At 40.4% G+C, this 24043-nt stretch overlaps 1 protein-coding gene and 1 long non-coding RNA gene across 3 annotated transcripts in view; one reads left to right on the top strand and one right to left on the bottom strand.

Moving 5' to 3' along the window:
* Nucleotides 1–24043, bottom strand: part of LOC310725156 — a 278325-nt gene that overhangs the window by 131243 nt on the left and 123039 nt on the right. The gene's annotated exons all lie outside the window — the stretch shown is intronic.
* The window catches only part of utp25 (UTP25 small subunit processor component), an 86713-nt gene continuing 80885 nt past the window's right edge, over nucleotides 18216–24043 (top strand). For both annotated transcript variants that reach the window (XR_014533251.1, XM_083539790.1), the window contains exons 1-10: nucleotides 18216–18415; nucleotides 18711–18750; nucleotides 19756–19933; nucleotides 20454–20675; nucleotides 20785–20873; nucleotides 20977–21175; nucleotides 22656–22852; nucleotides 22933–23149; nucleotides 23445–23647; nucleotides 23731–23913. Coding sequence is in view for 1 of the 2 variants with exons in the window: in XM_083539790.1 (XP_083395916.1) it covers nucleotides 18315–18415; nucleotides 18711–18750; nucleotides 19756–19933; nucleotides 20454–20675; nucleotides 20785–20873; nucleotides 20977–21175; nucleotides 22656–22852; nucleotides 22933–23149; nucleotides 23445–23647; nucleotides 23731–23913 (1629 nt within the window). In the remaining variant the exon portion in view is untranslated. The remainder of the gene's footprint in view (nucleotides 18416–18710; nucleotides 18751–19755; nucleotides 19934–20453; nucleotides 20676–20784; nucleotides 20874–20976; nucleotides 21176–22655; nucleotides 22853–22932; nucleotides 23150–23444; nucleotides 23648–23730; nucleotides 23914–24043) is intronic.

Raw genomic sequence — 24043 nt, forward strand, 5'->3', positions numbered from 1 at the left:
AAAAACATGCAGCGCAGTCTTGCAATGCTTCTGAGATTTTAACTGTACTTTGAACATGAGAGTCGAATGGTAAGTTTGGGTCAAAAAATCACCCCTAAAAAACCCTGAGAACAGAAAGAGGACATTGGGGCTACGCTTCCATCGGGAATGTTTATACAGCATGGTACTGAACGCAGCGCGAGACCCGGGCCCCCAGGAGCCGTGCTAAATATCACATGAGCTCCAGCTGCCGGCTGTAAATGTTTGAAGGGTGAAGGAAGGCATTAGCGCTGAGCGTTCTGGGCGACGACGATGATTCAGCCTCGTAAAAAGCTCTTTAGCCTCTAATGAAATCGGCATTGTTTACGTTTTCGGCAAAACAGGTGCAGAGGCCGGGAGAGAAAAAAACTGTTAAACAGCAGTGAGGCTGAATTTTCCACCATAACTATTATTAGCTTCAAATCTCTCTCTCTTTCTCTCTCTCTCTCTCTCTCTCTCTCTCTCTCTCTCTCTCTCTCTCTCTCTCTCTCTCACACACACACACACACACACTTAAAACCATGCTACCTTAATCCAAACCTTATACACATGCGCACACACACACACACACACACACACACACACACACACACATACTGAACCGATCATGATTAAAACATGTTCCCCGATCATGATTAAAACATGTTCCCAGATTTTCTCTAAGTGTGTGTGTGTATGTGTGTGTGTGTGTGTGTGTGTGTGTGTGTGTGTGTGTGTGTGTGTGTGTGTGTGTGTGAGAGATGCACTGCTGGCCTCATCACTGTTGAATTCCTCCACACCTGGTACTCCAGAAGAAGGTGTTAAAACTGCAGGAGAGAGCGACGGAGCGATGAAGGGAGAGAAGAACTCATTAATGAACAGGTGCACACTTCAAATTAAAGTAAAGAGGACCATGTCGCTCGTAAAAAGAAAAAAAAAAGAAAATAAATGTTTTCATATGCAGCCATCTCGCTGCCTTCAGGCTTTAAAGAGCTCTACCATGTGCAGAAACTTCAGCCTTGAACCCTGCCTTCACTCGATTCAGATGTGAGAAGATGGAGATTTTGCACTTGGGAGTTCAGAGTCTCTCTCTCACTTGTTACACTCTTACTGAGACCCAGTCAGGGGAAGGTCAAAGAAACTGTTAGCAATCTGAGTGTAATGATTAATATGTGTATATATATATATATGCTTTAAAATTTACTTTAGTATCCAAAATACTAAGATTTTTTATGGCTATAATGTTCCTATTATCATTCTCGCATAATCAACATACCGTAATTTCCGGACTATAAAGCGCACCCATATATAAGCCGCATCCACTGAATTTCACAAATATTTTTATATTTAACATAAATAAGCCGCACCTGTCTACACTAATGTACTTTACACAGGCTTTAACGAAAGACACGTTACACACGGTGTAACGGGTGAAATATGTTGAGCATAGCGGTATTTTGGGAATAGCACGCCACTGCATTTTTCCGCTGGGTGTTCAAGACGAGGATTATGTCCTTATTATTTTATGATGCTCATTTTTAAGTTTCTTTGACTAACCCGTAACGCTGTTGCCAAGAAAAATAAAAAAGCACGAGTTTTGGAAACCTGTCTGTGCTTATATGATTTCTGTTGCAACTGGAGTTTTAGTGAGCTCTCCCTTCACCCAGACTCAACGCGTTACAACGGCTTGTATCCAAACAGTAGCCGACCAAGTAAGTCATTGTTCGCTGTCTTCCTCCTTCCTTTCACAACTATTGCTCTCGAGAGTTTATCTTTTGGCATCGTCGTGCGTTTAAAAAAAAAAGTTTTTTCTCCTGATGCCGTGCAGCTCAGAACACAGGTGAGGTGCGTTTTTTTCGTTTCCGTTCGGAGATTTCGCACACAGTGAGAATAAATGTCGTTGCTAAAGCAAGAAACCCAATGAACACAATTCAATACGTCTTCTTTCATTGTAGCCACAGCTGCACCGCTCGCATATATCATCTCTAGCAGAAGCATTGATATTAACCTCGTAAAATGTCTCCGGGTTTTCTTTCTGTGCATTACGGTTTTCCTGGGGATTTGAAATGAAGGCAAATTGCGTGTTTTTGTGCAAATTCTAGAAGTACTGAAGAAGAACACTGAAAATAACTGTTTTAAAAGATCTTTCCTCACGATGTCCAGCTTTTCTTAAAAGGTCTGTCTTGTACATGTTAAAAGTGCTTGTAAGTTCTCCTTTTATAGCTGTTGTGGAATGAACAGCTATTAAATCCACATTACATTTCCCTTCTACCTGTTTGAGAAATTGACATGAACATGACAAAGGTTGTTTTACTGACGGCTGTTCAAGTTGATGAGGACATCTAGTGGACAAAATGTGTGTTTTCGTGTGTGTGTGTGTGTGTGTGTGTGTGTGTGTGTGTGTGTGTGTGTGTGTGTGTGTGTGTGTGTGTGTGTGTGTGAGAGAGAGAGAGAGAGAGAGAGAGAGAGAGAGAGAGAGAGAGAGACAGAAACAAAGAGAAAGAAGAAGGTGACTTTCATTCCTCAAACAAGAAGCTGAGATGATGGACAGAGTGCCGCTGCAGGTTTTGTCTCGACACACTGGACCCTTTGTTAAAGGTTTTGTTATTGTTATTACTGCGGCTTGATCATGGGGAGCGTGAACACACCCTGCTCAAACACACACACACACGGTACCATGTTTATTAACACTGCAGGCTTTTGAGTAATACTGAGACATTATATACACTATTTGGTCAGAAGTTTGTGGACACCAGAGCATTAGAATGAAGTATGCTCTTTGAACATCCCATTCCACATTTAGTTCTCATTTGCTCTTTTAAAAAGCTCCACTCTTCTGGAAAGATGTTTTACTAGAGTTTGGAGTGTTAGTGAAGTCAGGTACTGATGTAGGTGAGGTGAGGAGGCCTGGGGTGCAGTTGGCTTTGCAATATTGAATAGGTTTGGAGCTCTATAGCAGATCTTCCACTCCATTTCATGTAAAGAAGATCTTTATGGAGCTGGCTTTGTGCACAGGGGTATTGTCATGCTGAAACAGGTTTGCGTCTCCTAGTTGAAGTAAAGGAAAAATTTCATCCATAGAACGTTGTGTTAGTTCAAGGGTTTTTAAATATACTTGGAACCTATGAAGTAACCTATGTTCTTAATTTATTCCTCTGACCCGTTAACGACGTGTTCCTCTGTCAGAAATGCACTCAAGAAAGAACCCCCTAAAAAAAAATTATAGAAACAACTGAGAAATTATATTTTTGCTACCGGACACCAAGAATCTCAATGTAATGTAACTTCTGGTAAGTTCTATGTCTTGGGATGTAAATTATGAGCAAATATATGGTTTTTACTGAAACCATTAAGGGTTCTACTTATATTGGAACCTGTTCCAAACTTTTGTGAAAAGCTTCTGTTGTACACTTCTAGTTGAAATCATTAAGGATTTCTCTAAAGGGACTTCCACAGAGCCAGAAACAACCCGACACTCTACTCAGGAAACTGGGTTCTTTAAAGGTTCATTGAGTGATTAAGGATAAGGAAGAAGTCAAGATTTCTCCAGAAGGACGACCAAAACACCCCGAAGATTACAGGTGCCAGGTCACAGCAGAGCATTCTGGGTAATGACTGATGACCACAGACTTTAATAGGTTGATGTTCCACTTGAGAAGAAGTGGGCTCAATCCTCCTCATCAGCTCATCAGTTCCATTAAGACGCTTGTTTATGAAGCATGACTGACAGGAGGCTGTAATCGTAAAAGTGTATATAAGTAGCTTTTTCACATATCTGTACTTTACTGAAGTATTTTAATTTGGGGAGACTTTAACTTTAATTTCAGTACAATTCAAAGTCAAATATCTCTTTATTTATAACTTGTTTTGACTGGCGCCTTATGGTATCTACTTAGCACCAACATACAGTTCAGCATCAGATCAACAGCAAGCAGAACATTTTTAGAGGAATAAATGACTCTAATCAACCACAGAACCCGTGGCCTTATTTACGTGATTTTTTATTTTTATGTAGTTGAAAAGGTTTTGGGCTCATTATAATTTTAATAGATATAAATAAGTGTTTGACTTCAAATGATAATAGGAACATTATAGCCATAATAAATTATAGTTCTTTGGATACTTAAGTACATTTGAAGGCAAATACTTTTGAACTTTTATTGGAGTAATATTTCATCGAGTGTATCTCTACTTTAACTCAACTACATTTTTTGTGTTCTTTGTCCACCACTGACAAAAACGGTGACACTGGAGACTACTTCCATACATTATTCTATAAAAATAAATATACTGTATGTTTGTAAAAATCTCAAATATTGTTTAATTAACAAACTGTCACCATAGAAACTATAACATTTCAGAACGAGCATGTTGATGTAAACCTGCACTACTATTAGATTTACTGTTATAAAGAATTAATCACCTACAGACCAATCAGAATCCAGAACTCAGCTATGTGTGAGGTCTTGTTTAAAAAGGATTTTTTTTTTTAGAGTTTCAGTTTAATAATCTTTTGTATTGTATCAGGATCAGACTGAAATAAAATAATTGAATTATTTGTGGGTTTTATATAACGGTCGGTTGGATTTAGCGGGTTTGTTTTTGTGACGGACGCTCGGCCTGATTTCCCACGTCCCTGCGAATTCAAGTAAAACAATGTGAAATGAAAAAGCTGAGAAAGAGAATCGTTCCGTCGCGGGAGAGAAGTGGAAGATAAACACAAGTCACGCAGAGATACTGGGCAGAGTGTTATTGCTTCATCTCCAGCCCTTAAGTTCATTACACACTCAGGCTGAAGGAGGCCTGAAGGACAGGAGCGATGGAGAAACGGAGAGATGAATCAAAGAAAAAGAACGAGAAAACGAGACGCCTTGCTCATTGAGAATGCAAAGCTGGATAAGGAGAGATCGAATTATAGAGCAGAGAGAAGAAATGAAACAACTTATGTTGACTTTGTACTCATATTTATATTCTATAGGTGTGTGTGTGTGTGTGTGTGTGTGTGTGTGTGTGTGTGTGTGTGTGTGTGTGTGTGTAGAGAGAGAAGAACCCCTCTCTGCAAACAACACACTGATATTAGCAAAAACACACTGTCCATATTAGCAAAAATGTGCAAAACCTCAGATTAGCATGATGTTAGAAAAGTGGCAAATATAAGCAATAATTTTTATTACATATTACAGATGAGAAGGTTGTGAGTTCAGTTCCCACCAGCACCCAGCTGTCACATTTGGGCCTCTGAGCAGTTATAATCAATTACATGAGCATACATGAGATCAACTTAAGTCATTCTGGATCAGCACATCTGGCAATAAATGTAAAGCCCGGCCCTAATGTGGCATTAGCCAATAACTTATATGCTAGATATGCATTTATTTATTACATAAACCATCTACAAGACATCGACAGCAACTTCGCTTCAAATATTAGCCAGAGAAATTAGCCAAAAGCCTTCCATATTAATAAACGTGCTTATTTATACATTTATACGTTATTAGCAAGAATTTCAAATAAAATTGTAAGGCAGATAGAGATTTTTCTTTGGTTTTTGGGGGAAGTGAACATGAGAACATTTGAACCTGAGCTCTGATTTAAGCACTGTCATTGCTTAATCATTTCAGATTTTTCTCCAGTGATTTTCCACAAGAGAGAGAGGGGAAAGAAATAGATCATTTTGACACTTAGGGTGATTTAAAAGCCAAAGATATTTTCATATCCTCGCACTGAAATTAGTGTTTTTCTTCAGCCCGAGGGTTTTAAAGGTGTGTGTGTGTGTGTGTGTGTGTGTGTGTGTGTGTGTGTGTGTGTGTGTGTGTGTGTGTGTGTGTGTGTGTGTGTGTGTGTGTCTGTCTGTCTGTCTGTCTGTCTGCCTGTGTTTGTGTGTTTAGGCTTGATTGTGAGCGAACGTGTTTTTCTTTCTTAGAAGCTCGAGTTATTAAAAAATAAATTAGATTAAAAAAATTCCAGTCAAAAATTACACACATCATTCTTAATTTAACACAATGTCCTATTGTGTGTGTGTGTGTGTGTGTGTGTGTGTGTGTGTGTGTGTGTGTGTGTGTGTGTGTGTGTTAGTTGTGCCTCCACAGGTAGGTTATGTTCCATCTCCTGCTGTCCGTTATTGCACTGAGTAACAATAGCAGTGAAACAGAAGAACTTTTTCCTTTGCTTGCCGAAGTTTAAAAAAAAGAATTTCCTGTCAGCAGGACAGGAGCTCGACGCTCGACCTCAACGGTGAAGAACAACGTAACCAAACCGACCCTTAGCATCGTCAAAAAGTAACACAGATCCGTGAGCTGTCATGTACAAATATTATCAAGAATATAGCTTCAGCTTATTGAATTACTCGTGATGTTTTAACAAAACATATTTTAGAAGGCGCCAAGCTGTTAGCATTAGCATAGTAAAAGCTGACGGCAGACTAGCTGAGCTAAAGACTGTTTCATTACTGTATATGCTCACTTTTTTATGTTGTAATTGCAGATTTTTAAAAGATTTTTTAAGACTTTGGTCACAAATTAGCTAAACCATTATTTGCTACGAACTATATTTATGTATTTTCCGGACTATAAGCTGCTACTTTTTTCCCACATTTTGAACCCCCGCGACTTTAACAATGAAGCAGAGAATATATGGATTTTTCCTGGGTTTTCCCGGTTTCACAAGCTTCAAGCAAAAAAACTGAGCCCCATAACATTAGACCAATGAAATTCAGGTGAACCAATTTAATTATTTATATTAAATCAGATGCGCTCCCACTGAATCGGGCCGCACCACATCATAAATAGATGAGGTTCCTCTGACGTTTGACCTGCCGCTCACTCGGACTGTCTACAGGAAAGGAGAATCATTCGTCACGCTGAAAACAACCGGGCATAAAAAAACTCACTTCACCTGTGTTCTGAGCTGCACGGCATCGGGAGAAAAGCTTCACCAATGGTGATTTTTAAACGCACGACGATGCGAAAAGAAAAACGAGAGAGAAATTGTTGTGAAAGGAAGAAGGAAGGCAGTGAACAATGACTTTGTTGGTAGGCTACTGTTTAGATACAAGCCGTGTAACAGACACTGTCTTTCGTTAAAGCCTGTGTAAAGTTCATTAGTTTCAGTGTAGACACCTGCTTATAGACAGGTGCAGCGTATTTATGTTCAAAATGAAAATCTTTGTAAAATTCAGTGGGTGCGGCTTATATTTGGGTGCGGAAATTACGGTATGTCATATGTGTAGTAACTATTAAAGTGCTGTAGCTGTCTCAGCTATAAAATGTTAGCAAGAACATAAGCAGGATATCAGCATGAATTATGTAAATGCAAATATTAGCAAGATCTTACCTAATAAATCTTGTACTCACTTCTACATTAATTTTAAAAAGCCAGCCTCTGGACTTAAATATTAATAAGAACTGGTGTAAATGTATTTCAGAACTAGCTTTTTGTAATGTGAAAATATTAATTATATGCTGTAGATTAGTATAAATTTAAGAAAGAATGTAGCTATAACTTATTATGTTAGCAAAGAAAGCTCTAGTTTAGTTTAGCTCATTGTTGAAGCTCATTGAGATACTGGTTCCGAATGAATCCAAAAGTGAATCTATGTAAAACATGGTGGTGATTTTGGGGTACAGTTCAGATTTTGGGGAAGTGATAGTTTAGTGGTGGACTCTTAAGCAAGGACCTTACCTCTCACCTGTTAAGTTGTATAAATTAGATAAATGTAAGTTGATAAAATTATACAGTAATGAAAGTGACCTTGGGATGGTGACTAAAACACACACACACCCAAACCCACTCAAAGGGTAAAGTCAGACAATACTGAGACAAGGCCCTGGTTTCTCTTTAGTTTTCTTTCTTTTACTTATGGATCTTGATGCTTCGCTGCCCTCTGGTGTATCGTTCCGACTCGCTACCCAGAAATCTGTCACTTTCTAAAACAGTACACACTTTTTTTATTATTTGTGTGTTAGAATTACTCTTTATTACAAACGCAGATGTTTTCAGATCGACTACATGGCTGTAATGGCACTCTACTGCAACACGTTCCTACATGGACTTTAACAGCTGAATGTACTTTCACACACACACGTGCACCATGTGCCTGCGGCCTGCTCTTATCCTTTCCAAAGCATTTTTCTCTTCTAACCATTAAACCACTTGTGATTTTGATGTGGCCAATTCCACAACTTGCCCCGTAAACATGTGTGTGTTTTTTTGTTACCGGTTTTGTGTGTGTGTGTGTGTGTGTGTGTGTGTGTGTGTGTGTGTGTGTGTGTGTGTGTGTGTGTGTGTGTGTGTGTGTGTTTCACTGTCACTCTCTTTAATATGTTTATACTTAACACACTTCAAGAAGAATCCATATCAAACCCATGTGTTGGAAGCTGCACCCGGTCAGCATCAATTAGCAAAAAGTGTTCCCAAAAGTAGTGAATAAAAACAAGGGAGCAAAAAGTATGAGTTATCAAAACACTTATTTACAAACTTTGAAGCTGGTGAGAGCTTTAGATTATATTCCAATAGCCAATTCTGTCCATTATCTCCAAGATCTCTGACAATATTGTAGCTAGGTTGTATCTAAGTGGCTAAATTAGACTCAGTCAAAGTAGGAAATTACTGATATCTGGCATTTAGCTCCTTAGTCACAGTGTACAGTAAGCGCCCAATATAAACAATGATAAGAATTACTGGTATACAGTAATTAAGTAAATGCAATTAGTTTCTGTACTTAAGTAGCTTATTCACGTATCCGTACTTTACTGCAGTATTTCCATTTGGGGAGACTTTTACTGTAACTTCACTACACACTTAATGTCAAATATCTTACGTTTAGCTCAACTCCATTTTGTGAAATCAGTCGTTCCTCTTTATGAATTGATAAAAAAACATAATTGGTCATGCAGCAAGCCACCAATCAGGGTAGAGCGCACGCTCTGTTTTGTTTTGATTGGCACTTTGTGGTATCTACTCATCACCAACATACAGTTCAGCATCAGTGCAACAGCAAGCAGAACATTTTGAGAGGAATAAATGATGGAAGAAACTATTGACTCGAATTCGCCACAACATCCGTGGCCTTTTTACGTGATTTTTTAAAGTAGTTGAAAATAATGTTTTGGGCTCATGATAATTTTAATAGATATCAATCAGTGTTTGACTTATTAATATGATTCTATTAATAGATCGGTGTGCTGAGAGTAACATTAAAGTCTTTTCACTTAAACTGAGATAATTAAGCAATGAGTCTGAGACAAAAATAAAAATAGAACATTATAGCCATAATAAATCTTAGTACGTGGATACTTAAGTACATTTGAAGGCAAATACTTTTGCACTTTTACTGAAGGGAGAATTTTAAGGGAGCACTTTTATTTTTACTAGAGTAACATTTTACAGAGTATATTTCTATTTAATTTGACTACATGGTTTGTAGTCTTCATTCTCAATGTCCATTCATTACAAATCCATCATTGCTGAGGTGTACTCTTCAGTGATGGAGACTTGACTCGGGCAGGTCCGGAAAGAAAAAGGAACGGAAATAGTGATACCTTAGGAACATGTGAAACTCAACAGAAAGAGAGAAGAGGAGAGATGGATAGAGAGATGTTTGTAGAGAGAGAGAAGGATTCAGGTGCAAACACTTTCAAGTCCAATCTTAACATGTTCCTATATGAATGGAATTTGGATCCAGACTCATTTTGTGCTTTTAAAAGTTGAGTTTGAGACCCAAATGTCCATAGCTAAAACTTTCAGATGATGTTTTTGAGGGTTCAGGGAGGAGTTGGCACCGTGCCCTGTTTTTCTATCCTTCTGTGTGTGTGTGTGTGTGTGTGTGTGTGTGTGTGTGTGTGTGTGCGCACGGGGTGATTTGTTTCAACTCTCCTCTTGTTTTCCCTGGCTGCCTGCCCTGGCATTATTAATAGGCGTCCTAATCATGCTTTAAAGCCCCTGTCCTCATAATCAGGCCCCATATGGCATCAGAAGCTGGAGGGGCCGTGCCGTGCAGAACAGCGGGGGGAAATAAATAAATAACAGGATAAAAATGCACTGTGTGCATGTGTTTTTGTTTAAAATAATGACTTGATTTTCACTGATCAAATCGATTGCATATTTTTACTTGCACACACACACACACACACACACACACACACACACGCACACAAACAGAGCCAAGCAGCAGTAAAGGTTACAAACATTTCACTACTGATTTACCAGAAAACTTAGATTCTCTCTTGGACATGTAGTGCACTACATAGGGTGCCAAACTGCCTCGGTTAGAGCGCAGCTCGAATTTCATTTTGTGACTCAATCAATTTATTTGTTCATAGTTTGACTTTGGGGCTTGTAATTATCTTTAATCCAGCACTGTATATTTTTTTAAAAAAAGGATTGTTACTATTTTTGTCTGTAGTTTTTATCCTGTATGTGCACTTATCCTGCATGTCCATTAGTAACATAATAAATTAAGCCATTATTCTGAAACAAACAGATGATAAATTCCAAATATCAAACAAAAGGAGGTAAGGGTTTCAGAAACGAGTTTATTAAACATAATAACGAACATGAAATATATATATGGTGCTGTTTAAAATAGTAAATGGCTTACATCATTTAGAATTGGTTATAGAAATACATGTTCTGTGTATGTGAGCGCTGGTTACAGAAGCTTCTCACATACTAACCAGTGCACTTTATGTCTTACAGAGACTTTGTTTTAGAATTCAGCATCATAATCCAGAGTGCAGAATAAAGGGACTGAATGATGACGCAGGAATAGATTGGGTTAATGTACAGCAATAATACATACTGCACATTCAATTACACTGTTAACTAGGGGTGTGACCAGGGTTGGGCAAAGATACATCAAGATGTATCTTAAAATAAAATACCAAATACCTTAACTTTAAGTGTATCAAAATAAACTACAGAATTCTGCAGCCACACCATGTATCAAAATAAACTACTGTATTTTTTTATTTTAAAAAGACTAACAAATACTTTTGCAAGGGAGCATGAAATTTCTTCGCAAACTTTCCATCAATTGGCCTATTTGATCATCGTCACCATTATACAGACTTAGTTGATGAAGTAAACGATGTTTGATAGCAACAGCTTTTCTCAGGCCGAGTCACACAATAAATCTGACATATGCAACCGGTTAACAGATGAAATATTCACATACATTTCCCTGTGATCTCCCAGATGAAGGTTAGTTTTAAAGTAACCAACAGTTTAATGTTCAACAGTTCAATCACACAAACCTTCATCATGGTGGACCAGCTCCTGTACATCCTCCTCCTCATCTTCCTCATCATAATTGTATCCTAATTTAGTTACTTGCTGTTTGTTAACGAAGGGCTACTTTGCATCAGCAACACCGACTCAATGATAAACAAGTCATTTATAAGAAGACGACTGATGGCACCTGTGTTTATAGCAGCTAGTTTCTAACTAATAAATCATTTGATTGTTAAACATAAATATAATAATATATTATATATCAGGCAGTCATTCATGCAATGTTTTGAAATATCATGATCCTACTAAACAGCTACTTTAATTAGGGTTCAATATTCAGCAATCAAATATTTATTTATCAATCATTGGACACCTATGTGGCCTGCACATTTCTTACCTTCACCACCTTCTTCCATATGGATTAATATTCTGTTCTGATCTCGACAAGTCTGCGCAAAACACTGAATAGGCATCAGTTAGAGGCTGCATGTTTTGATGGCATCATGTAGACTTGAAGCATTCTGATACAAAATAGCAAAGCCTTTTAAAATATGTATTTGAAATACATGTATCATAAATACTGCCCATCCCTGGGTGTAACGGTACACAAAAATAATGGTTCGGTATGTACCTCGTTTTTTACGTCATGGTTTGGTTCAATTTCAGTACAATTAGGGGGCAGAAATGCAAAACATAAACTTTTATGTTAACTAAATGTATTATTATTAACATTTGTGAACATCAAAAGTTAACTTTTTTATAAAACAATTGTAAATAAAATGCCTGCTTGGTTAAATTAACATTTACATAACATTTTATAATATAAAAAAAAAGTTATACATAAAAACATTAAAGAATAAATCAAATTCAAGTTAAATTACACTTTGTGTGTGTGTGTGTGTGTGTGTGTGTGTGTGTGTGTGTGTGTGTGTGTGTGTGTGTGTGTGTGTGCAGAGATGGGAAGAAGTAAAGAAAAAATACTCTGTTACTGTACTTAAGTAGATTTTTCTGGTATCAGTTTTTTACTTAGCAATTTATTTTTCTAACAATTTTTACTTTCACTAATTAAATTTTTACACAAATATCTGTACTTTCTACTTCCTTACATTCTCAAACCAGACTCATGACTTTAGTTTTAATCTATTTGGTGAAATGTTAATATTTTTTCTACATTTTTTCAGCCCATTAACCTTGTCCCGTCATTGCATGGCTTTTTCAATCTAACAACAAGCAAGGCAGAAGGCAACTAAAAGTATGGGGTTAACGTGGATGAGACCAGAGACATTTCTGATCACCGGATCATTATCAACTTTTCTCTGCTTATGTTCTACACTGTATATGATGGTTGTTTAGTCTGGATGCATAAATTAGGTAACAAAATGTAAAATTCTTTTGTATATAGTAATATGACGTGGCGTCCAGTTACCAGTGTGACACTAAAGCAGGTAGTTGTAATGGTTACTTTTTACTTAAGTACATGTCAGAGCCCAAACTTCTTTACTTTAACTTGAGTAAAAAAGTGTAGTCACTACTTCAACTTTTACCAGAGTCTTTTAAAACATGAGTATCTGTACTGCTACTAAAGTGAAGGATTTGTGTATTTTTGTGTACGGCTGTCAAAGACCTTGGTGTGATTATTGACCCGAGTCTTTCCTTTGAGGCTCACGTGAATAATATTACCAGGATCGCCTTCTTTCACCTTAGAAATATTGCTAAAATTAGAAATATGATGTCGTTACAGGATGCAGAAAAACTAGTTCATGCTTTTGTTACTTCTAGATTAGACTACTGTAACGCTTTACTGTCTGGGTGTGCGAGTAAGTGCATAAATAAGCTTCAGTTAGTTCAGAATGCAGCAGCAAGAGTCCTCACTGGATCTAGGAAATATGACCACATCACCCCTGTATTAATCAGTCTACACTGGCTCCCAATCAAATCTCGCATAGATTATAAAATACTACTACTGACGTATAAAGCACTTAACGGTCTCACACCGCAGTATCTGAGTGAACTTCTGTACCAGTATGATCCTCCACGCCTACTTAGATCAAAAGGTGCAGGCTATCTGTTGGTTCCTCCAATAATGAAGATTACAGCAGGGGGCAGATTTTTCTCTTATAAAGCCCACAGTTATGGAACAGCCTTCCAACCAGTGTTCGGGACTCAGACACAGTCTCAGTGTTCAAGTCGAGGTTGAAAACATATTTATTCAGTCAAGCCTTTAATCAGTAGATTTCTTCTCAGGTAAAGGCTCAGATCTGGAGGGAACATTGATATAGAGTGTTTGGTGAACTGGGATATTTGTATGCTGTCGTCCCCTCACATTCACGCGTTCACTCAGGTTTGTTGATGGTGGTGTGGTGGGTCGTCTCTTATCCCAGAGATCCCTCATGTCTGTGTTGCCTTCTGGTTCTCCCTTTTGGTTATGCTGCCATAGCGAGTCTTGCCGGAGTCCAAACTGCACAGTGACTTTAACTCTCATGCAACAATAGGTACACTTAATAATCCATATCCTTCTCTTCCTGTCACCCTCTTCTCTCTCTCTCTCTCTCTCTCTCTCTCTCTCTCGGTCGAGTTAAACATACTCCTGAGGCTCCAGTGACCACTGTTCCTGCCCCTCTCCCCTCCGTGGATCTTCCCAATTCGTCCAGGCCTGCCTCTGGATAGTGTTCTCTTTGACTGGATGCCACTCTGTGCAGCTGGGGAAGGTTTGTCATCAACGCCTTGGGTGGTTCCATGAAATTCCGGAGTAAGAACGGGAGCTTGGAGGATGGATTGGACTGTAGTTGATGTCAACAGTCTCCTACACTGACTCAGGAATACAGTTCGCTTTTGATCATCATCACTGCACCCCGCAACATTGTATACCTGCCACAAATGGACATTCGGTGTAACCCAGATGAGGATGGGTTCCCTCTTGAGTCTGGTTCCTCTCAAGGTTTCTTCCTTATGCCATCTCGGGGAGTTTTTCCTTGCCACAGTCGCCACCGGCTTGCTCATCAGGGACAAACTTACTCATAAAGAACATATTCATTTTTAATCACCGCATTATCTGTGTAAAGCTGCTTTAAGACAATGTTCATTGTTAAAAGCGCTATACAAAAAAAAATGAATTGAATTGAATTGAATTATTACTTTATTGTGTTGGCTAGTTGTAAAATAAATGTTGTGTATTTAAAAAAGGAGGCTAGTGTAGAGTATCATGAGGTGATTTGTGGTCCAAGTATTGAACAAGGTTGAGACGAGCCTGTAGAATTGGAGGTATGCTACAGGAGTAAAACAGAGAACATGTGTGAATGAGAGTGAGGACACTCCACTGACCCTGCCTAACCCTGCACTTTGACCCCAGCTTAATAACATCACTGGAATATGCAAAGAAAGAATTTTACTATGTTGTAGTAAAAATGTCTCAAGTAAAAACCTGTCATTCTATGAATACAAAAATTAACGCACGTAAGCATGGCTGTGATTTTAGGGGTACAGTCGTCAAGTCAAGAAGCTTTTATTGTTATTTCTACCATTTATAGCTGATGCAGTACACAGTAAAAATGAGACAACGTTCCTCCAGAACCCTGGTGCTACATTAAAAAACAGTGCAGACAGACAGCACAAGACAGTATGTTATACTGTCATATATGCATAACACAAAATACAAAATAGCGCCGACCAGTAAACCTGATGTATACTCTGATTATACAAATTTAGTTGTGTAGTTGTGATTTTAGGAAAATGGTAGCTTCAAGCATACAGCACATTCCACTTTTAACTTTTACCTTTTACATTAGATGGATTGATTAAGAACTGTAATTTAACCCAGCCATTAGGGGGGCACAAGCCAGTGTACTCTTAGTGCCGGTCCCAAGCCCGGGTAAATGGGGAGGGTTGCGTTAGGAAGGGCATCCAGCGTAAAACATGTGCCAAATCAAATATGCGGATCACAAATGAGAATTTCATACCGGATCGGTCGAGGCCCGGGTTAACAACGACCGCCACAGGTATCGTTAGCCGACAGGGTACCGGTGGAAATTGGGCTACTGTTGGCCGAAGGAGGAGAAGGAGAGGAGGAAGGCGTCTACAGAGACGGCAGGAAAAGGAGCAGTGTAGGAGAGTAGAGGTTCGGGTTGGTACTTTAAATGTTGGTACTATGACGGGTAAAGGGAGAGAGATAGCTGATATGATGGAGAGGAGAAAGGTAGATGTGTTGTGTGTTCAGGAGACCAAGTGGAAAGGGAGTAAGGCCAGGAACATTGGAGGTGGGTTTAAACTGTTTTATCATGGTGTGGATGGGAAGAGAAATGGTGTAGGGGTGATTCTGAAGGAAGCGTACAGTAAGAGTGTAGTGGAGGTGAAGAGAGTTTCTGATAGGGTGATGATCGTGAAGGTGGAAGTTGAAGGGATGATGATAAATGTCATCAGTGCCTATGCTCCACAAGTTGGCTGTGAGATGGAGGAGAAAGAAAGATTCTGGAGTGAATTAGATGAAGTGGTAGATGGTGTACCTAGGAAAGAACGATTGGTGATTGGGGCAGACTTTAATGGGCATGTAGGTGAAGGGAACAGAGGTGATGAGGAGGTGATGGGTAGGTATGGTTTTAAGGAGAGGAATGTGGAAGGGCAGATGGTGGTAGATTTTGCTAAAAGGATGGAAATGGCAGTGGTGAACACGTATTTTAAGAAGAAGGAGGATCATAGGGTGACGTATAAGAGTGGAGGAAGGTGCACACAGGTGGATTATCTTCTGTGTAGGAGATGCAACCTGAAGGAGATTGGAGACTGTAAGGTGTTGGCGGGGGACAGTGTAGCTAGACAGCATCGGATGGTGGTCTGTAGGATGGTTTTGGAGGCGAAGAAGAAGAGGAGGAAAGTAAGGTTTGAAAGAAGAATAAGATGGTGGAAACTGAAGGAGGAAGAGTGTAGTGTGAGGTTCAGGGAAGAGGTCAGACAGGGGCTTGGTGGTGGTGAAGAGGTGCCGGATGATTGGGCAACTACTGCAGGAGTGATGAGGGAGGCAGCTAGAAAAGTACTTGGTGTGACATCTGGAAATAGAAAGCAAGACAAGGAGACGTGGTGGTGGAATGAGGAAGTGCAGGAGAGCATTAGGGGAAAGAGATTGGCAAAACAGAAGTGGGATCGACAGAGTGATGAGAAAAGTAGGCAGGAGTACAAGGAGATGCGGCAGCAGGTTAAAAGGGATGTGGCGAAAGCCAAGGAAAAGGCATATGAGGAACTGTATAAGAGGTTGGACACTAAGGAAGGAGAAAAGGATTTATACCAATTGGCCAAGCAGAGGGACCGAGCTGGGAAGGATGTACTGCAAGTTAGAGCAATAAAGGATGGAGAGGGAAATGTGTTGACTAGTGAGGAGAGTGTGTTGAGAAGATGGAGGGAGTATTTTGAGCAGCTGATGAATGAGGAAAATCAGAGAGAGAGAAGGTTGGAGGATGTGGAGTTGGGGAAGCAGGATGTAGATAGGATTAGTAAGGAGGAAGTGAGAGCAGCGATTAAGAGGATGAAGAATGGAAAGTCGGTTGGACCAGATGACATACCGGTAGAAGCGTGGAGATGTTTAGGAGAGATGGCAGTGGAGTTTTTAACCAGATTGTTTAACAGGATTCTGGAAGGGGAGAGGATGCCTGAGGAATGGAGAAGGAGTGTGCTGGTACCGATCTTTAAGCATAAGGGAGATGTGCAGACCTGCAGTAACTACAGGGGAATTAAGTTGATCAGTCACACCATGAAGTTATGGGAAAGAGTAGTGGAAGCCAGGCTGAGAGAAGAGGTGACCATCTGTGAGCAACAGTATGGTTTCATGCCGAGGAAGAGCACCACAGATGCCTTATTTGCTTTGAGGATGTTGATGGAGAAGTATAGAGAAGGACAGAAGGAGCTGCATTGTGTATTTATGGATTTAGAGAAAGCGTACGACAGGGTGCCGAGAGAGGAGTTGTGGTATTGTATGAGGAAGTCAGGTGTGTCAGAGAAGTATGTGAGGGTGGTGCAGGACATGTATGAGGACAGTGTGACGGCAGTAAAGTGTGCAGTAGGTACGACAGACTGGTTCAGGGTGAAGGTTGGACTGCATCAAGGATCGGCCCTGAGCCCTTTCCTGTTTGCAGTGGTGATGGACAGGTTGACGGACGAGGTCAGACAGGAGTCTCCCTGGACTATGATGTTTGCAGATGATATTGTGATTTGTGGTGAGAGTAGAGAGCAGGTTGAGAAGAGCCTGGAGAGGTGGAGATATGCGCTGGAGAGAAGGGGAATGAAAGTCAGTAGGAGTAAGACAGAGTACATGTGTGTGAATGAGAGGGAGGGCAGTGGAGTGATGCGGTTGCAGGGAGAAGAGGTGAAGAGGGTGGAGGAGTTCAGGTACCTGGGGTCAACAGTGCAAAGTAATGGAGAGTGTGTTATGGAAGTAAAGAAAAGAGTGCAGGCAGGGTGGAGTGGGTGGAGAAGAGTGACAGGAGTGATTTGTGATAGAAGAGTATCTGCAAGAATGAAAGGGAAAGTTTATAGGACTGTGGTGAGACCTGCGATGTTGTATGGATTAGAGACAGTGGCATTGAGTGAAAGACAGGAGGTGGAGCTGGAGGTAGCAGAGCTGAAGATGTTGAGGTTTTCGTTGGGAGTGACGAGGATGGACAAGATTAGAAATGAGTTTATTAGAGGGACAGCACATGTAGGATGTTTTGGTGACAAGGTGAGGGAGGCGAGATTGAGATGGTTTGGACATGTGCAGAGAAGGGACATGAATTATATTGGTAGAAAAATGCTGAAGATGGAGCCACCAGGTAGGAGGAAAAGAGGAAGGCCAAGAAGGAGGTTCATAGATGTGGTGAGGGAAGACATGCAGGTAGTTGGTGTAAAAGAGGCAGATATAGAGGACAGGGTGGTATGGAGACGGATGATCCGCTGTGGCGACCCCTAATGGGAGCAGCCGAAAGAAGAAGAAGATTAAGAACTGTAATTTGTAGTAGTGACTCCTACACACAGCCAGGGGTCGCAGTAGCGAGCTGCAGCGCTCCAACCGGCCAACAAAACAACCAACGAAGAAGAAACTTACAGAGCGGCACGCGTGTGTGTAGAAAATGGGCAAAAGAAGGCAAAAAAGCCAGAATGCGAGCAATTTAACTAAAAAACAGAAGAAACACCTGAAAGAATTTGGGGAACAGCATCCGTTTGATGATGAGTAAGCGCTGTTTCATCTGTAAAATGTGAATTTATCACACTTTAGAAGGCTTTGTGTAGACTGTAGCTCACGGCTAGCGAATACTGTAATGTAAGCGCACGAGCTGAACTTTCAATTAATAGAGAATAATCCGATTTATTGCGAGTTATCCTTAATTTCTTTCATTTTATTTGTGTGGCTTCATAATGTAATAAACACGACAAGCAGTCAGATTACAAAAATCTTCCAAATTAATTATTTTACTTTAAGAATATAAAAATTGATTGATTTGAAATGGTTTTTTTTCCGGTTTTAGTGTGACTGAAAGGGCTGAGAAAACACAGATTGTCCGCTTGGTGAGTGTTTCATATTTACCATAGACATTTTTATTATTGCATGACGAATGAATCTGGGCTCGGGGTGTAACGGTACACAATATTCACGGTTCGGTACGTACCTCGGTTTTTAAGTGACGGTTCGGTTCAGTTACGGTGCTGTAAGGAGAAAGAAATGCAAAACTTAAAATTGTTTGTCGTTTTTTATGAACTGAGTTTATTATATTAACATATGTAAAAAAAAAATCAGCAGTTAATTTTTAAAACAATTTTAAATAAATACCTGTTTTTTTTTAAACATATAAAATATTTTATATAGTTTTTTTATATATGAAAAAAGTTGAAACACATTTTGTATTAAATTGATTAAATAAAAAAATAGAAAAAAATTAATTGTTTACATTTGTTAGACCCTGTTTTGGTAATGCAGGTGTGTGTGTGTGCGCGCGCGTGTGTGTGTTATAATTAATATTTGATTTTCTAAAGATATGTTTTACTTACAACAAATTTAACAAATGACTTAATTCCTTACGTCCTTCATTCATTCATTCACTCCCTCAAAATGTGGAATTGTCAGGAATTTTCTGCTTTTAAGAGAAATTGTTGAAGCTGGACATAAAACTCTAAAGAACCCATAACACTAGACTGTCGTAAAAACAGAGTGAGTAGGCACAGTGACACTGCACTCTTTTTGTATACCCCTGAAGTTTTCACGTTTAATAATAATAATAATAAAAAAATGCTCTCAAGGTGCAAAGCAGAGACCAAACACATTTTCTGTCCACCAACTAAAATGTTCATGAAGGATTTCGTATTTGAACTGAAAGGATTTCATTCACTACACTTGTGCATCGAAGTACGAAAGCCCTGTACGAATTTGGTACGAATACGTGTATCGCTTCACACATAATATGGATATATTTTATTTGTTCAGACACTGTTTCTTTCACCTTCCTACTGTGTGTCTGTGTGTGTGTGTGTGTGTGTGTGTTTAATAACAGGAAAGTATTTTTTGTCTCCTCACAGGCCAACAGTCCGGAAAACTCTGGTTGCGAGAGTGACGAAGAGCAGGAGGAGGAAAAACCGACTGCGTATGAAAAGCTGCTGTTGAGTATAAACACCACTGCATCTGCTGATGAGGAGGAGGAGGAAAGTGAGGAAGATGAGGAGGAGGATGTACAGGAGCTGGTCCACCATGATGAAGGTTTGTGTGATTGATTTCCTCCTTAATTTTGTGTCTCAGTGATTTTAATATCTAAACATCGAAAACTGGGCATTTCTGAAGGAATTCTTCTGTGACTGAACATTAGAAGTTTCAGTTGACCAACGGATGGTGCAGGTTCAGTCCCCGAGACTCGCCCACTTGTGAAAAAAACATGAAAAAGAAGGTTTAGTTAGACGTGGGATCTGGAAAAGAGGACAGTGAAGCCTGGGGCAAGATTCCTGATGATCCTGAGATTTTAAAAGCTGGAGAACACATTCTGGATGTGGACAGCCAGTAGTAAGAGGTTTAATTCTGAAAGCTTGGAGCTGACCTGAAGACCGGATTCTCAAATCAAAGAACATGATTCTGAAATCATAAGCAGATTTGTGATTCCAGACTCTGGGGGCAGAATTCGCAAAACCCAGTCTTTTATTTAGTCTTCTGTTTGCTCTTCTATAATTTCCTCTACATTTATCCTGGATTAGGGATCAGGAGATTTTTTTTTTTTCTTTTATAAAAGATGACGGAGACGCAGAGCAGAGTGGAGATGATGGAGATGCAGATGGTGGTGATGCTGATGAAACTGCTGCAGGCTTCTCTGAGGAAGAGGAAGCTGAAGAAGACGGGAAGCAGAAGGAGCAGGGTGAAGAGTTCACCGATAGAACAGGCGAAGCACGGTTCAGTTTGGAGTCGAACCTGCCGGTGGACGGAGAGCAGCAGAAAACCGACATGTCACAAGAAGGTCTGGGTTTTTCCCTACAATTCTTTCAGTTGAATGTGCATGTTTTTGGTTGGTAATGAAATTTGCTGAAGGTGTGTTCTGTGATTCTCTCTCACACACTCACACACAGACATGTTTGTAGTGCATCAGGACACCGAGCTGAGTGAAGATGAAGTGACCAAATGCTCAAACGGCTCCAGAATCAGGAATCAGGTTAAGGTATGAATTTTTTTTTTCTTCTCCAGTCACCATGAATTAAAGATTTTTATTTATTTAATTTTTCCCCCCCCCCCAATGTTTTTGATTATGTTTTTGTCATCAGTGGTCCAGACTCGGCGTTCTGCACTGCTCACGCCCCCTGGAGAGGTTTCCCGCTGTGGCCCAGTCCTCATCCCTCTCTCTCCCGATCTTCCATAAAGCGCTGGAGCCGAAGTGGCGTTCTATCAATCGCTCTTCCACACCTGAAGGGGGCCACACGACAGGACTCGGTGACCTGCAGGACGAGCTGCTAAGGCTCATGGGTAAGAAAAAACGCATCCCAAACCGTGGATGCATCCCAAACTGCATACTCTATAAAACCATCATCAGTTCGCATTTGCTGTGTCTCAAACCACTCTTTATATAGTGTACTATGCTCCCTGCTTACTATAGGCCACGTTAGTAATATTTCACTGTCACTGTGGATGTGTCCCAAAACACCCTTTATATTTACTATAGGTCACCTTATACACTGTTGTGGCCATGTCCCAATCCACATGCCCTGTTCTCTATATAAGGTAATCAGTCCACAGTTTCAAATCACAACATAGACACCTATATCAGTCCACACTAGGAGATATTATACATAGTTGGGTGTGTTCCAAACCGTGTAACCTGTTCCCCACATAGGCCCTAGGAACACCCTTGCTAGTCCACTCTGGTTGTGTCTCAAACCACATGTTTGGTTTACTGTGTATTAAATATATATTATGAGTTCACAGTGGGCACCATCCAAATCACACACTTTATTCACATTTCACAAGTACACAGTCTCCACCTGCATGTCCCAATCCACATATACTACACGGTGCCACTTTCGTTATGGCCACGTCCCAAACCACACCACTATATCTCATTGTTGGTTTGCTGGGGCGTGTGTCAAACCATGTATTGTAATAACTAGGGTGTCCCAGACTGAGGGTTTACATAGTTTAATCAGAATCGTCAAGTCTTGCCTTTAGTCGAATGGTGAGTTTGTTTGTGTGCGCTGAAGAGGTGGGGGTGGGGGCAACCGGGTAGTCAACAAGTGGGTAGGACAAATGATATTTTCTTTCACCCGCAGCACACAGAAACAGCTTTGTAATAAAAGCAACCAAAACCGCCTGTCGGGTGAGAGACAAAAGTGACTTTTATTCATTTTTTTAGAAATAAAGGCAATGTTTATAAACATTCATTAAACCGTTTCCTCATAACATTGTAAAGCCACGATGTACAAAACATCACACAAAGATATAGAAGAAAGCGTAATAAAAAATGGCTTTTGGATCAACAAACTGAGAAAATAACTAATACGACATTTCAGTCTGTCACAGGGGTTGGATTTATTCACACACATTAAATATACTTATTATTCAAAGCTGTTTTTTTTTTTTGTGTGTATATATATATATATATATATATATATATATATATATATATATATATATATATATATATATATATATATATATATACACTGTTATTATAATAGAATGTATATTAACGTATCGGGAGAAAAGCAGAAGTTCAATGTGAATTCTGATATCGAGCACAAATTATGATCAAAATGTCACGGCCCTCGTTTCATAACACGTCTGCGACTGTGAGATTGGTAGTTAAATCGGGTTCCTCCTATCAAAGCATCGAATCTTTGACTATTTGGGGTCACTCATGCTAGTGGACCTTGGAAACCTCACAGTGGTTTCACAGTGGTCTCAGCCCACAACTAGGGCGGTGCATTTATTTTATTCTCAATGTCTGTAGGTTCCTACAGGGATGTTTATTACCCAGAATGCTCTGTGCTGGGCGGTGTAGCGGAGACTCGCCGAGCATATTGTCTCCACGCTCTCAACCACGTCCTGAAGGCCAACTCCAGGGTGCTTACCCATAATGCTATGCTGAAGGAGTCTAAGAGTGGGGACGAGGACGAGTTTCGGGATCAGGGGCTCACCAGACCTAAAGTAACTCCTCACTGCTTTATAGATCACATAGAGTTCCGAGTGACTCCTTTGTCCTGAGCATGAAGCGTTTCCTCCTGCAGGTTGTGATCCTGGTGCCATTTCGTGAAGGAGCGTTCCGCATCATCCAGACCTTCATCTCGCTGCTGGAGAGCGACGGGAAAAAGATGGACATCAGCAACAAGAAGAGGTTTAAAGATGAGTACGGAGACGAGCCGGAGTCCAAACCAACTGTTCAGCACCGACCCGACGATTATCACACCATCTTCTCTGGAAACGTGGACGATCACTTCAGAATCGGTGTGTGTGTGTGTGTGTGTGTGTGTGTGTGTGTGTGTGTGTGTGTGTGTGTGTGTGTGTGTGTGTGTGTGTGTGTGTGTGTGTGTGTGTGTGTGTGTGTGTGTGTGTGTCACGTACACAAGGGCTGTGAGGTTCTTGTAGATAAGTAATGGGAGCTTTTAGCCTCCAGTTTATCATCTCTCTCTCTCTCTCTTCATCTCCCTCTCTTTCTTCATCTCTCCTCTATCTCTCTCCCTCTCTTTTTCTCCCTCCCTCGACACCCCTTCCATCTCTGTCTCTATGTCTATCTATCTAGGCGTGTCGATCCTGAAACGCAGCATGCGTCTCTATTCCCCGTTCTACTCGTCGGACATCATCGTTGCGTCCCCTCTGGGCCTGAGGCCGCTGATCGGCGTAGACGGAGAGGCTCAGCGGGATTTTGACTTCCTGTCCTCCGTGGAGCTGTTGGTTCTGGAGCAGAGTGACATGTTCCTCATGCAGAACTGGGAGCATGTGCTGGTGAGGAACCTTGAGCGTCAGTTCGAGTACTAAACCTCAGGAAAGACTGAACTGACTTTTTCTTTCGATGACGTCTCTTGCAGCACGTGATGAAGCACGTGAACCTGCAGCCGCGCGATTCTCACGGCGTGGATTTTTCCCGCGTGCGCATGTGGAACCTGAACAACTGGGCGAGGTTTTACAGACAGACGCTCGTGTTCAGCTCCATCCAGGAACCACAGATCAACAACATTCTCACCAAACACTGCCATAACTACAGGGGACAGGTATACACACACACACACACACACACACACACACACTCACCAGGACCTACAGATCAACAACATGCTCACCAAACACTGCCATAACTACAGGGGACAGGTACACACACACACACACACACACACACCAGGA

The sequence above is a fragment of the Silurus aristotelis genome (assembly GCF_946808225.1).
Source record: "Silurus aristotelis genome assembly, chromosome: 4".
NCBI classification, from domain to species: domain Eukaryota; kingdom Metazoa; phylum Chordata; class Actinopteri; order Siluriformes; family Siluridae; genus Silurus; species Silurus aristotelis.